This window comes from Aptenodytes patagonicus, chromosome 5, assembly GCF_965638725.1.
Source record: "Aptenodytes patagonicus chromosome 5, bAptPat1.pri.cur, whole genome shotgun sequence".
In the NCBI taxonomy this organism is placed as follows: Eukaryota; Metazoa; Chordata; class Aves; order Sphenisciformes; family Spheniscidae; genus Aptenodytes; species Aptenodytes patagonicus.
In genome coordinates, this window is record NC_134953.1 from 21,418,329 (window position 1) to 21,431,794 (window position 13,466).

The 13,466-nt window shown below is 45.2% G+C and overlaps 1 protein-coding gene across 3 annotated transcripts in view; it reads left to right on the top strand.

The window, feature by feature from the left end:
• The window catches only part of MXI1 (MAX interactor 1, dimerization protein), a 57,848-nt gene extending 49,192 nt beyond the window's left edge, over window positions 1-8,656 (top strand). For all 3 annotated transcript variants that reach the window (XM_076338982.1, XM_076338983.1, XM_076338984.1), the window contains 3 exons: window positions 3,894-4,008; window positions 5,197-5,368; window positions 6,757-8,656. In XM_076338982.1, the coding sequence (XP_076195097.1) occupies window positions 3,894-4,008; window positions 5,197-5,368; window positions 6,757-6,920 (451 nt within the window). In that variant the 3' untranslated portion in view covers window positions 6,921-8,656. The remainder of the gene's footprint in view (window positions 1-3,893; window positions 4,009-5,196; window positions 5,369-6,756) is intronic.
• The last annotated feature ends 4,810 nt before the right edge of the window (window positions 8,657-13,466 follow it).

Genomic DNA, 13,466 nt, shown 5'->3' on the forward strand with positions numbered 1-13,466 from the left:
CTTGTTTTTCCAGATATTGGCAGATGCATCAAATATTGGCATAATCCAGTGGTTTACATGGAAAGCCGTCTGGCTCTGTCTGGAGCCTGCACAAGGCTGGTATTTTCATTGAATACAAGAGCCTGCAGCGCTGTCAAAGCCACGTTGTAGCAGAGTCCAGGTAAACAAGGGGAAAAGACATTCATATCATGGCCTGACCCATGGGATTACAGCTGTGCAGGTACAGATCCAGGACTTGATAAGAAAGATTAATAGGTTTGTGATTGCTTTCTCTCTGAAATGGTCTTTTAGCTAAGTTTGCTGTGATGCTTTTGAGCTCTGGAGTTTTATTTCCGGGTTTTACTGAAGCCACCCATCAGCGCGTCAGACCTGCCTGTGTGCTCTGTGGCTTACAAACCCATCATGGTCTGCTTGGGCTGTTGGAAGTTGAGAGAGGTAAGGGACTATGACTGGGTTAGATTTTAAAAATAAAAAAGCAGGGTATTGAACACTGTGGAGGGGGTAGAGCTGGGGAAGCTGTTTGACTTGATCTCTCTGAAGGAAAGCAACACACTCGTGTGCCAGGACGGTTTGCAGGCTTGCTTGTTCTTCACTATCCCAGCTGCACCAGGCCAGGGAGCTCCTGAACAGCTCCGCCAGTGTCGTCCCCAGCAGCGGGAGGTGACTGTGGGTGGTGAAGGGCCTGGCTGTCCCCGGTCTGCACCAGCCTGCGCACCGAGGCTGGCCTGCTGCTGTATGCTAATGTAAAGCCCTGTGCATTTCCCTCGGTTAGGCTGTGGTTGGAGATATAAATGCACTTAGGTTTGCAGTGGCATCAAAACTCAGCGTGGCTCAGCTCTGAGTGCAAAATAAGCAGAAAATCCAACAGCAGCACAGAAGTGATTGCTTTGATCAAACCTCTTCCAAACCTGCCTTGGCTCAGCCAATGCCACCCGCCCTTGCAACATGCTTGTTGCCCAAGCCGTGCTATGTGCAGTCCTGAGCTTATCAGCTCGCGCTCACACCCTCTGTCGCAGGCAGGTGTCCCCTCCTGGTGCCTGGTGTGCTAGCAAAGGCCATCACCCCTGCTGTGGGCCACGGCCTTTGGCAACCAGCCAGCAGAGCTGCTGGCAGGAGTGGCTTCTCTGAAAACTGTCTGCATGAGCCTGGGCCAATCTTCTGGGCTTTGAAAGCCGATGTGGGGATCCACAACTGGGGGAACGTCCCCTTTGGGGCCACGCATGCTGGGGAAGTAACTCTCTGCCAGCTTTTCCAGTGCCCTCATGAGCACAGACCCTCTGACTGCTCTGTCCTCTCCCTGCCCTTGTCAGGGCCTGCAGAGTGCAGTAACCTTTTTCGATCCACCATGGTCCTGGGGCACAATGGGAAGTGTTTCAGTGTCCAGGGTTTTATTACATGGCAGGATCTTTGCGTATAGCTTTCAGGTGCTTAACATGGTTGATCTCATCGAGTCTGCACATAACCTAGCTTTTGACATGGCAGATCAGTGCCATCCTTTTAACCGCTGTCTCAGCAATCCAGCCAGTGCTCGCTCCTGCCTGCAGCTGATCACTGGTTCCAGGAATTGCAGTTCCTGGTGCAGTGCCTTCCCGGTTCCTGGTAAAACCTCCAGTGCTGAGACTCAGCCCCAAAGCTCAGGCTGTAGATGTGTTGTCCATTTCTCTCTGCATTCAGGAGTGGACTGTGATATGTTTGACACTGGTTAGATGTTGATTCCCCAAACTTTGTTTTCTGTTGCACAAATAATTCAGTTTTCACCATGGGCTGGGAGCTGCCCTTGCCCAGCAGGGCAGGGGGGAGTCTGCGGTCCCTACCTGTAGCAGGTGCTATGTAGCAGGTCCCCTGTTAGGTGGAACTGGTTCTGCTCCTCAGCCCCCACATCTGTGCACACCTCTTTAGCTCTACTTGAGCTGTATTTTTAACTTGGGTTGATCCCGCAGGTGAAGTGTATGGCTGGTGCTCATACTCACGCTGTGAAGAGAGACGTGCTGCTCTGTGCTGCAGCTTGATGGCTGTGCTCTGACAGCTCTAACTCGGTGTACTCGCCTCTGTGGCCATTCAGGAAATCTGGGATAGCCCAAAAATGGGTTCAAACCCAAAAGATCTTCCTCCTTTTTCTTTCTCTAGCTGCAAGAAGTCAGTGTCCAGCCTCCCGTGGGATGACAGGAGCTATAGTGCCAGTGTGAATCAGCAATGCTTTTTCATTGCTGGCCCTACAGGTCATCATGGGACATTGGGCAAACACCTGTAGTGGGTGCATGCAACTCTTGTTGATCAAACTCTACGTTGAAAATGGGCTTCCAGGTAGAAGAAATCCCCCTGTGTCAGCCATATGGGTTTAATGTCAGTGGGGTTTGCCCTGGAGCAAGCTGAGAAGTAAAAGATGAGATTGATATGATTACTATTTTTTCAGTTTGATTTTTAGATTATGATTTCCCCACCCCTCCAGTTGTTAATGTTTAATGAAAAACACCTGTTCTTCAAGGCCCTTGCTGGTCATATGCAGGCCTGTGGCTGTTCTTGAGACAGAATGATGGACCCTTTGTAAAGAGATTTATAACAGAAACAGTGAGGAGCTCACAGCTATAGCACCGCTAGTGAACACTCCCCTGCGCTGACAGTTCATCAGCAAAACCCCTGACCCTTCCACCCTTAATCATCCTTGCTTGTCACTGACATAATTGCCTGATTACAGACTCCTCTCCCCCACCCCTTTCAAACTGGGCGCAATAGTGAATTTGAAAAACAAATGGAAATGAACTGTCCATGCTCTTTTTTCTTTTTTTTTCTCTCCCCCCCCCCCCTTCCCCTGCATTGAGATGGATCAGGCTAAGATTCAGTTTCTTTGTGCATGAGCAGGGGCTGGGATAGGCTTTCAGGACTCTTTTGCACTGGTGTTTCTTGCATGTGAATGGTCGAGCTGATGTCATTGTATTATTGATTGGGATGACAAGTTTGGACATAAATCATTAATGTCTGGGAAGGAGAGAGAGAGGGGAAAAAGGCAACCCACACTTGATAGTTTTCCATAAATCTACTGTTCATTCCTGCATATGTGATACAGAGGAGGAGACAGTGGTAACAGTTTTCCTGTGCAGCCTGAGGACGATGTGCTTTGCCACTGCTGCCGGAACCATTTTCCCCAGAACATGTTTCCATATTCTGCAGAAAACGGCTCATACCATCAGCAACACTGTTGTGCTTGAGCCTGTCTTTGTAGACGTAAGCCAAGGTCAGAAGACTGCCCAGGGGAAGTCTTAGGTTCTGTTGTTCCCACAGATCTTGCACCCCCAGCAGCATTTCAGACTTGGGCCCAGGAAGAAGTAAGAGTGCAGTTCTTGGGAACTACCATCCCTCTAGCTCCTTTAACTGCCAGCAGGGATTGTTTGGGTGTTTTGGGCTGACCATTTTTCTCATTGATCTTCTTAATTTTGTGAAAAAAGATGGTGCTTAGATCAGTTTATAGCAAAGTCCCCGAGCCAGCAATGCACAAGTGTGCAGGGGGTAGGAGTCATTCGAAACTGCTTTCACAAAAGTTCTTCTCGGCAAAACAGACAGCAAATAGCTGAGAGAGAGGAAACCCATGAGATACTTGTACCATTTGCCTGTGTGCCTTGCCCCTGCACAAAGTTCATCCAGATGAGTCAGATGAGTTCAGACAGCAAGAAAATAATCAGTGTCTGTCAGAGGTTAGCAATAATGCAGGTATTGCTGAGCAGCTGATGTTTGCAGTGTAAATAGTTTAGTGGCAGTCTGTCCTGGTACCTGTGGGGAATCTTGTGACGTGTAGAAAGAGGGAGACGTGAAAACTGCCTCGTAGGAGGGAAGTAGAAAAGGAAATGACATTCCCTTTCTGAAAGCATAGCTCTGATCTTCCTCTTTTCCCCTTGCAGCCGAGCTCACCTCCGCCTGTGTCTAGAACGCTTAAAAGTTCTGATACCGCTAGGACCAGACTGCACCAGGCACACAACGCTTGGGCTGCTCAACAAAGCCAAAGCACATATCAAGGTAAGAGTTGCTTTTCCCAGCTGCTTTCAGACTGGGCTGTTGGGAAGTGCAATTCAGTCGCGCACTCTTGCTGCCTAGAGGTAACTCTGTTGAAGGAGACTAACACCTTTTAAAAAAAAAAAAAAAAAAGCAAGCAAGCCTTGCCCCCTTGGTTAATCATTTATCATTCCTACAAGCCACATGGTTAGAAGAGTCCATAATGAACTCCGTTAACTACAGAAATGATTGGTTTGGAGAGCAGGGATTGTTCTGTATTGTGATCATTTGTTGACAGCTGCATCTCTTTAAAGAAAAACATACCTACTGTTGAATGACTGCATTTTGATGGGAAATGCAGCTTTTTTTCTGACGTGCTAGTGAGTTTCCACTGCCGAAGCATTAGCACAAACCACAGGAGTGTGAGACAGGGTTGGCTTGCTGGGGTTTCATGTGTGAACCTGCCAGCTAGCCCAGTGCTCTTCTAGATTCTCTTTTGGCAAAGCGAAGCATGAAAAGAAAATGCAGCATTGTCAGTATCTGGAAGAGGCTGAAATACTTTGTCACAGGTCAGGATAGCGGGAGGGAGGATGGGTTGTGAAGGAGAAAATGCACTGCCGAAGGGACAGAGTTAGCCTGAAATGACATCTCCTTATGCAATGTGCTTGTCGTAGGAAACAAAGAACAGTGCCCTGGTAGATTTGCCAGCTGTGATCAAAGAAATCTGTAGTAGGTTATGTAAATCGCTTACTGAATAGAAAACTGTTTCTGAGAAATCCTACTAAACCATGCAGCAAGGAACACAGAACTCCCAGGGTACGTTTTTATGTTACAGAGGATCATAACAAACCCTGAATTGGTTTGGTTAAGGGAATTGAGGCCCCTTCGTGGACAGATTTGGTAATGCAAGTGGCTGAACCCATGTGGAATGACCCACAAACTGCTACAATTCAAATCGTTTCCCCTGGAGAGGCTCTGTCCTCAGAGACTTTTTATACTAACGTGTGATTTATCAGGACTTGGGAGGTGGAAAAGATGTGAGGAGATGGCATTGTTCTTGGAGACTGCAAGGCGGCTTGGTTCAGGGCTCTTTTGCAGCTTAAATCCTTCTGGGATCTGGGAAGGTCTAAGCAAAACATGGCTGGGCAGTGGAGGTGGGAGGGAAGGAGGAAAGGGTGAAACTAATTATTGAGTCATATTTGATCATGTCAGAAACTTGAAGAGGCTGAGAGGAGAAGCCAACACCAGCTTGAGAACCTGGAACGAGAACAAAGGTTCCTAAAGAGAAGACTGGAACAACTACAGGGTCCTCAGGAGATAGAGCGAATACGAATGGACAGCATTGGATCTACCATTTCCTCGGATCGCTCGGACTCGGAGCGAGGTGGGTGTCCCTGAACTAGCACTGAATCCCCAGGGCTCTGCGAAGCGAGGGCATGAGATTCATCCATTTCTTGTCTCTCAGCTACCTCCTTCTTATGGCCTTTGGTATTTAGGCTACTGATTTTGCTCACACACACGCAGACATGCACACACATATATATGAAGAGTTTAGTATTTTGCATGAGTTAACTAATTAAGTCTTGAATTAAGTGTTGCTATTGTCAACTTGAGCTGATTTCTGTGGCATTTAAAGTGACCTGTTCCTCTGAAAAGCTCTCTAAAATGCCAAAGCATTAGTTAGGAAAAATAATGTGATCACAAGAAGGTAGCTAAATACCTGATGGTAAAGTTGAGATATCCATTGTGCTCTTTGACCTACAGAATCTCTCGGCAACACAAAGAGGAAAATCTAAGATGATACTAGTGGGACTGGAATGGATGTTGCAAAGCAGCATCCAGCTTCTCGTTCTGTACTTGGGCCATGGTATAACTGAGGTACCATGTTATAACCAAGCAAACAGAACCAAGCAAATTGCCTCTTAAAATTCCCCGAGGCATTCTACACACACCCTCCCCCCCTTTTTTTTTTTTCCAAGCTTCCCATAGAGTTCATCTCCTCAGTTAAAACTGGATAGAGATGATCTGAATGGCTAACTGAATTCAGATAATTTTCTTTATTTGAATATCTCTGCTGTGGAGGGAGATTTAGGCACAATAGATGGCTTGGTATTTACTGACAGACTCAAAGATGCTGTATAGTTTGGCTGTGAGTCTGTAGTTTAAAAAAAAAAATCCTTTTGGAAAATTCCTAAATGATATGGGAACCAAGATACCTGGTTAACTAGATCTCTGCTTTCTAAGTCTGTCTTAAAAATAAGATTTATCTTCTAAAGTCCACGGAGCATCTCTGAGAGTAACCCAGATCCCCATGGTAATGCATTGTAATGCCCTATATGAGTGGTCCTGGCTTTAGCAACATAATATCAAGCAAGTAGCATGTTTTGGGGTAACTTCATGCTCCATTTTCTCTCTTGCCCTCTGTTTTATCCGTTTCTTTTTGTTTCCAACACTGGGATAGTAGAGCTCCAAAGAAAGAGGTAGCAGAACAAGTTCAGTGCGTGGGGTGGCCCACCTATGCTGATAGCGTGGCCTGCATGCTGGAGGAGTCAAACCCCTTTGCCAAGTCCCTAAAAAACTCCAAGCTGGTATCTAGTCTTTTTATAAATCATGTCCACAGCCCATCACATTCCAGGGAGAACACTGAAAGTCTTCCTGCCGGACTGCTGCTTCATCCCTGCCTGGGGGAGTCCCAGCAGCTCGCTGGCTTGAAGGGAGCAGTTGGGTCTGTGGTGCTAACCTATGTGCGTTTTGTCTCACTTTCCTTTTTAGAAGAGATTGAAGTGGACGTTGAAAGCACAGAGTTCTCCCATGGAGAAGTGGACAATATCAGCACAACCAGCATCAGTGACATTGATGATCACAGCAGCTTGCAGAGTATTGGGAGTGACGAGGGTTACTCCAGCGCCAGTGTCAAGCTCTCGTTTGCTTCCTAGAACCAAGTGAGACAACAGTGCAGGGCGAATGATTTCACTGGGGTGATCAAACTGGGTCCTAGATGCCAGTATCCTCTTTCAGAAATGACATATTGACAGCTAGTCTTGGAGAGACCTGTATATAAAGCTTTTTGGGTAAAGGAAGCCTCCACAGAAACCCACATGTGTTCATTTGGTCATGTTACCAATCCCAATTCCTGCTGGCAAAAAGTTAGACCAAACACTAGTCCCTTTGAAGTCAGTGAAATCCGTTTGTTTCTGTGGGACCTGGATCTAGACCTTAGTGGTGAAACACTTTGTTTTGAATTTATTTGTTTGAAAGAGGATACTAGAGACTCATCCCTCTCTTTCTGTCATGAGATTTGAGAAATGTCAGAACTTCTTATATTGCATTCAGGTTGAACAACCTAGTTTAGGCCCTTCTGAAGAGCTTTTGTGGTCCTAAAAGGACCGTGTCCTACAGTTTATCACAATCCAATGCTGTCGTAATGTTCTAGGAAATCTAAGAAGGCTAAGAAGTAGCCTAGGAATAATAATGACGATAATGATTAAGGTCTCATTCTGTGCCCAGAGAGAGAGGGGCAGCAAAGAGAGATGTTCAGGAGAGAACACCATTCAGCTCAGCTTTCTGTTGGACATCATTTAAAAAGCAAGTACCTCCGATGCGTGGCTAAAGCAAGAGGTACACACTTGTAATCTACCAGCACATCGTGGGCTGTGTCATGCTTCAGGCTGTGACACCGACAGCAGATCTCCCGGTAGATGCGTGCTCATATGCAGGCACACAACCAGCTGAGGACAGAAAGAAACCAGCACATACGAGAGGTGATATTGCCAGAAAGTCATGCCCAGATACTGAGCCACTATGACCTTTTTATTTGAAGAGATTTTTTGATAAACATTTGTAAATGTGTTGGGAGGGAAAACACCCCAAGTCTGATGCGTCTTTTTAGAGCTTGTCCATATGAAACCTTAGATGTCTTTTATATGAATTTATGCCATGAAAAGATCTCTGTTTTGATGAAGCACTTGACTCAATGAAATGCAAAGATGCTTTTTGCCATGCACACAATGGATGAAGGCTGTGCTAGCTGGAAGAGGCCAGGTTTGGTGGGGGTTTCTTCAGTTTTCTTTTTAGAATCATTCCCTTTGCTGACTTTTGAAGTTCCAGTCCAGTAGTTAACCTAGTTAAGCTCAGCACGTCTCTCCTGTTAATGTAACGTTTTGACTGCACGTCCTGTTCCCAAGGGCCTTGCCATCTTATCTGTGCAGGTGCTGTTAAGAGCTATTGTAGCGAATGTTTTCTAATTTTCTCAGAGACGAGCATTCTAACCTGCACTTTGAGGGCTTTGCTTTTTTTATTTTTGTCTTTTTAATGGCCAGGATTATTTTGTTTTCCAAGTTTTAAAAACCTTAATAGAGTCCTCACCTATGGCATTGTTTGAAACTTTGTATATCTTTAAGTAATTTAACTACCCCTCATTACTAAGAAAAAAAAGAGGAAAAAATGCTTTATAAAATTCATAACTTATTGCTGATTTGAATGGGTTGTTAATTTCAGTCCTTTAGATTTTATTTTATTGTTTTAGGTAGGGTTGGGCAAAAGAGGTAAAATAAAATAAAAAAATAAAGACAACCATATTTAGCAGTGCGGTGGAATTGTGTTTAAATGTTAGCATATGGTCCCCATTAAAGTAGCACTTTAACGCCATTAAACATTTCTGTATCTGAAATGAGTTGTGTTCTTCCATCTTGGTCATTCGTATCACTTTAGCCGATTCTTTGTTCTTCTTGTGCTCTCCGATCCTGCGATGAGAAGATCCTGAGCGAGTCTGCTGTAGAGTTTTGCATTATGATAAGTTGCCTGTGTTTAAATATTCTGATGTTTCCCCGACTCTCCTCCAAAATGTGTCATCCCCTGTAAGAGGCACAACACGCAGTAATCTTTCCATGGCTGTAATGAATGATTTCTGTTTGTTTGGGTTTTTTTAAATTTACTTACTAAGTCTGGATCAGGTTGCTGTTGTTAAATCTGTTTTCACTTGTGTGTATGTAATCCAGTGGCTCAGTACATCTGTTGTTCTTCCTTCTGGGAGGTGGCCTGGCAGGAGCAGGAGTCTGCCACAGACTGAACTGAGCTCAGGGTTAACAAATGGGGCCCTGAGGGTTTTCAAAGAAGAAATGCTGCTTGGATTTATGTTTGGGGTCCATATAATCTCTGGATGACACAAGGTTTGGGACAGTCTTCCGAGTGGTGAAAAGTGGGGAAACTTTAGCTCTAGCAAGGCCTGATTTATTTATTCATTATTATTCTCCTTGAAAGTGTTGACCACTGGCAGCCCTGGTGCTGAGTAGTTGATACCAGTGGGATTATATTTATTTATGACCCTTTTTCTGTAGCTGTCCCAGCACCTCCTCCTTCCTGGTACTCGTGTTTTTTTAAAGGGCCACTTGGGAAAGAAATATCACAGCTGAGAAATACTGAAGTTCAAGGGGTGGGGAATGGCTTTGCTTTCCTAGTTGGTATAAAATGGCGACGTGTCTCTGGTTGGAATAAATGTCTGAAATGTTTGCTTGTATGCTACAGGGCGAGTTTGGTACCTCCTACCTTTTCTAGCATTGTGGACTCGAAGGGGTCTTGATATCAAGTGCAAATACAATGGGGAAAATGCAGCAGGAGCTGAGCTTCCATCACCAGCCACCTCCCTGACCACTCAGCTAGCAGCAGTGGTCCAGCCAGGAAGAGGACCAGGGATAAAACAAAATCAAGAGCCTTTATAATAACTGCTAAAGACATGGGGTTGGTTGCTCTGGTGCTGGGGGGGTTCTTCGTGGCAGGTCTTAGCAGAGTTCAGCTAGAGTTTGGATAGTTTGTTATGTGATGGAAACATTTCTCTGGCTTTTTGAGGTTGTCCTGCACTGCTTTATTACTGCATTGTGGACTCTGGCCTTTTCTGTATGCTTGCACCTGACGTGGTCTGTCACACTCCTCATGCCTCCCTTCGTTGGTCTGGTCTGTTGTGTTGAAAAGTTCAAGATGACTAATTTGTTCAGAGAAGTTGCTGTTCAGTTACTTTCAGATGATTGTGCAGGCCAATTTGTATGGTTATGCAGGGCGTCAGTTAGATGATCATAATAGTTCCTTCTGCTTAAAAATGCATGAGTCTCCTGAGTTGTCCCTGTTGTGGCAAGCCAGAACAGTCCCGTGTGCCAGATCTGCTTTAAGATCATGTTGCTTTTCAAAGTACCATCAAAGCTTCTAGTAGCCACCCTGAAATCTTGTAAAACAGAGTGAATATCCAAAGGTGCAGATCCAAACCCTTGAGGGTCAAGTCTTTCTTACCCTTTGGAAGCTGAGATAGTCCCTCACAGTACTGAACTCTAAGAGATCCAATATAGCAAGTCAAATTTACTGGTTTTCCCCAGAAAAGTGCTCACAGAATCTTACTGTTTTGCCCAAACTCTGTCCTTTTAAAAAAAAAAAAGTTATTTTCATTCACCCCAAAAGATACAGACGCTGAAAGCATGTTGCTGTTTGGGTTCCCAACTCTAGTATTTTTTTAATGCACACCTGTGTGGGATTTGTGCTGCTTCTGAGGCCTCGTTTTACTCCTCTGCAAGTAGAGACAGTGAAACACTTCACTCCTAGTCATCTTCTCTGTGGCTCTAGGTGTCTGCCCACCACATTAACTCTAGTTTCATCCAGAATAACACTTATTCTTGCCACATGGTAATTTGGGCATGGAATTACATTTTCCTTTCATCTTTGCAAAATTGTGTGAGGTTTTTTTATGGTTTGCTTTATGGGTGCTACTGTTTTCCCGCTTTCTTTTGTGTTTGTAGAGTAACAGAAGTCCTAAATCTATTCTCTGCTTAATTTTACAAGAATATGGTGACCTTTCCTGTAAAAACAGAATTGGATGTACTTTCCTTAGGCAACTTGCCCGCACAGTAGACACACATGCATACGCGCGCACAGCTCCCTCGTAAGCTCATTCTGTCAAGTCCTCCCTCTGTAAATTAGATCCCCGGTGGGTCCTTCTGCTATGGACAAACCCATTAAAAAGACCATCCAGCATTTTCCTTCGTTTGACACAAGCGTATTACAGTATGTCATCTCGCGTCTGCAGACAAGGTGGAGATGACTATCTGGCTGCATTTGTCATGGTTATCCTGTGGCGAGTTGTCACTTGAAGGTCATTTTAATGTCCGTTGAATTAGAGGCATGTCAGTGACGAAGGTGGTCTCAAATCCGTCTGTCTCAAGAAATCTGTAGGTCAACAGAAATGGGATTAACTATACAGACCTATCATTTTCCAGGTTTTGTGGTTGTGTTTGCCTTTTGTTTGTTTGTTTGCTACCGTCTGTTTCTGGATGGTGAGCTCCAGCCTCCTGCTCCTCTGCTCTTTGTTCTCTTGTACTTGCTGCTCCCTGTTTCTAGTCTGTGTTTCTGTGTTGCCCTGTTGAAGTGGATGAAACATTTGTCTTCGGTGGAAGTGGGATCAGTCGTGTGCACTAAATGGAGATAGTCTCCCCCCCCTCCCCAGGATCGTAAGCTTCTGTTGTATATTTTCTGGCACCAGCCATACGTCATTGGAAAGAGAAACTGGGGTCACTTCCTGGAAGGTAATGGTAAAAACCAGGACTTTGTTCTGAGGTTAGGGAGGTGATAATATTAGTAATGAAAAAGAAGTCCATAAATAACAGAATAAAGTCTGATGTTTTTTCCTGGGGTTTTGTCCTGTGGACAGATTCTCTGGTGAGTGATAAATTCTGTGACCTGATAGTGACTGAAGCTCCTCTGCATCCGCAATAGTCTCTGAATTGTCCTGTGGGACCCTCAGGGAAGAAGAGTGCGTCCTTCTTCCTCTGTGTTCACCAATCTGCACAAAATATCTAGAAAATACTGATGTGCTATCACATCTGCTTGAAATTGGCCAACAGATCTGAGTGATGTTTGGGAGGACAAACATGGGAGAGGAGAGTGGTTGTCTGCATACACAGTGTTTTCCTTTGGAGCGACCTGTTACAGAAAGGCAGGCTGTTTAACTGGGGATAATACATCAGCATTGACCTCTGCTTCTCTGCTCATCTCCTCCTGAAAAGAGGACTGATCCCTTTAATTATGAGGCAGAAGCAGAAATAAGGAGTCTATGGGGGTATCGGTACTATGGCTCGGGTACTAAATATGTAGTGTTTCTGTTTGGGGTGTTGCTGTGTTTGACTAAAACTAAAGTGTTGTCTCACAAGGAGGGACGCTCATGTTGAGGTCCCTTCAAAAACACCAAGGATCAGGAATTGCTGAGCAGCCTCTGGGAAGGGTGGATGAGTCCTGTGAGGTGTGCGCTCGTACAGGGCTAACGACCGCATCATGCTGTGCCGCTGGCCTGATTGATGCAGGTCAAAGGTGTGAAATGTCACTCTCTTTCGGAAATACCTTCAATGTGAACCATGCTGTAGGGGCTGTGGGAAATATTTTAATTTATTTTTACCACACTAGAAAAAATCAGCCCCTTAGTTCGTAGTACCCCGATGAGGCCCAGAGCAAGCTGGTGGAGCGAGCTGGTTAATTTGGCCTTTAACAAGTCATTCAATGTCTTGGCTTGTAGTCTGCTGTGCTACAGTCATGCGCTGAAGCTTCATTTTAATACAGCGTTTACTCAGAGGAAACAAAGCGCTGCAGAGGACTGATGTTGGTCTTCAGCGGGTCAAGGGACGGCAGCCAGCTTCCGTACGTTCCTGGGGAGTGCAGGGTGGCCCCGGCCAGTGCTTTTAAGGCCATGAAGGGTATTCACGTACTGGAAATGTGTCGGTTCAGAGAAATCGGGCAGAGAGGAACGATGAGTAAGTGTGTGCCTCTGAGCACTAGTACTAATGCTAACTTCACCTCGGGGAATGCTCCTAGGTTGGGATTTTCAGCGATAGGGTCCTCTGGGATGTTTTGTCATACAGATCTGACTGTAGCATGTATGGGGCTGGAGGGCACTGGCATTTCTTGTTGCCTTCCAGCAAGCAATAGCTCTAGCATGCCTCCTCCATGAGGTGATAGTTACAAGGGTGGTTTGAGAGAAGACAGATTTAGCATTCTTCTGTTCTTACCCCCCCCGCGTGATTCCCACTGAAAGAAACACTAGTGAGCCAGAAAGCCCTCTGTGCGTGTGCAGTCAGCTTTGGGCCAAATTCAGCCCTTCCGTAAGGTCTCATCGAGGTCATGAATGTTGCAGCAGGGCTGCGTTTCAGCAAGGATTAATTTTGATCTTGAGGGACATTGCAGCAAAGCAGGATAAACCATCAAAGGAATTTAAAGCATTTTATGGTGGTTTTAGCATTGTGGTTGCTAGTCAGAACATACAGTGACCTAGTTCATAACTTGACTTGGGCTACCAGTGCTCTAGCTAGTGCTCAGTTTAGCTAAAGCTAGGAAATTCTTTCCATTTAACCCCTTTTCAAAAGGTATTTGAGACAAATGCTTGTCTCAAAACAATGAATTGTTTTGGATCTCCTCCTGGAAGGCTTGATGGGGAAATACAAAAGCTCTTTCCTCTC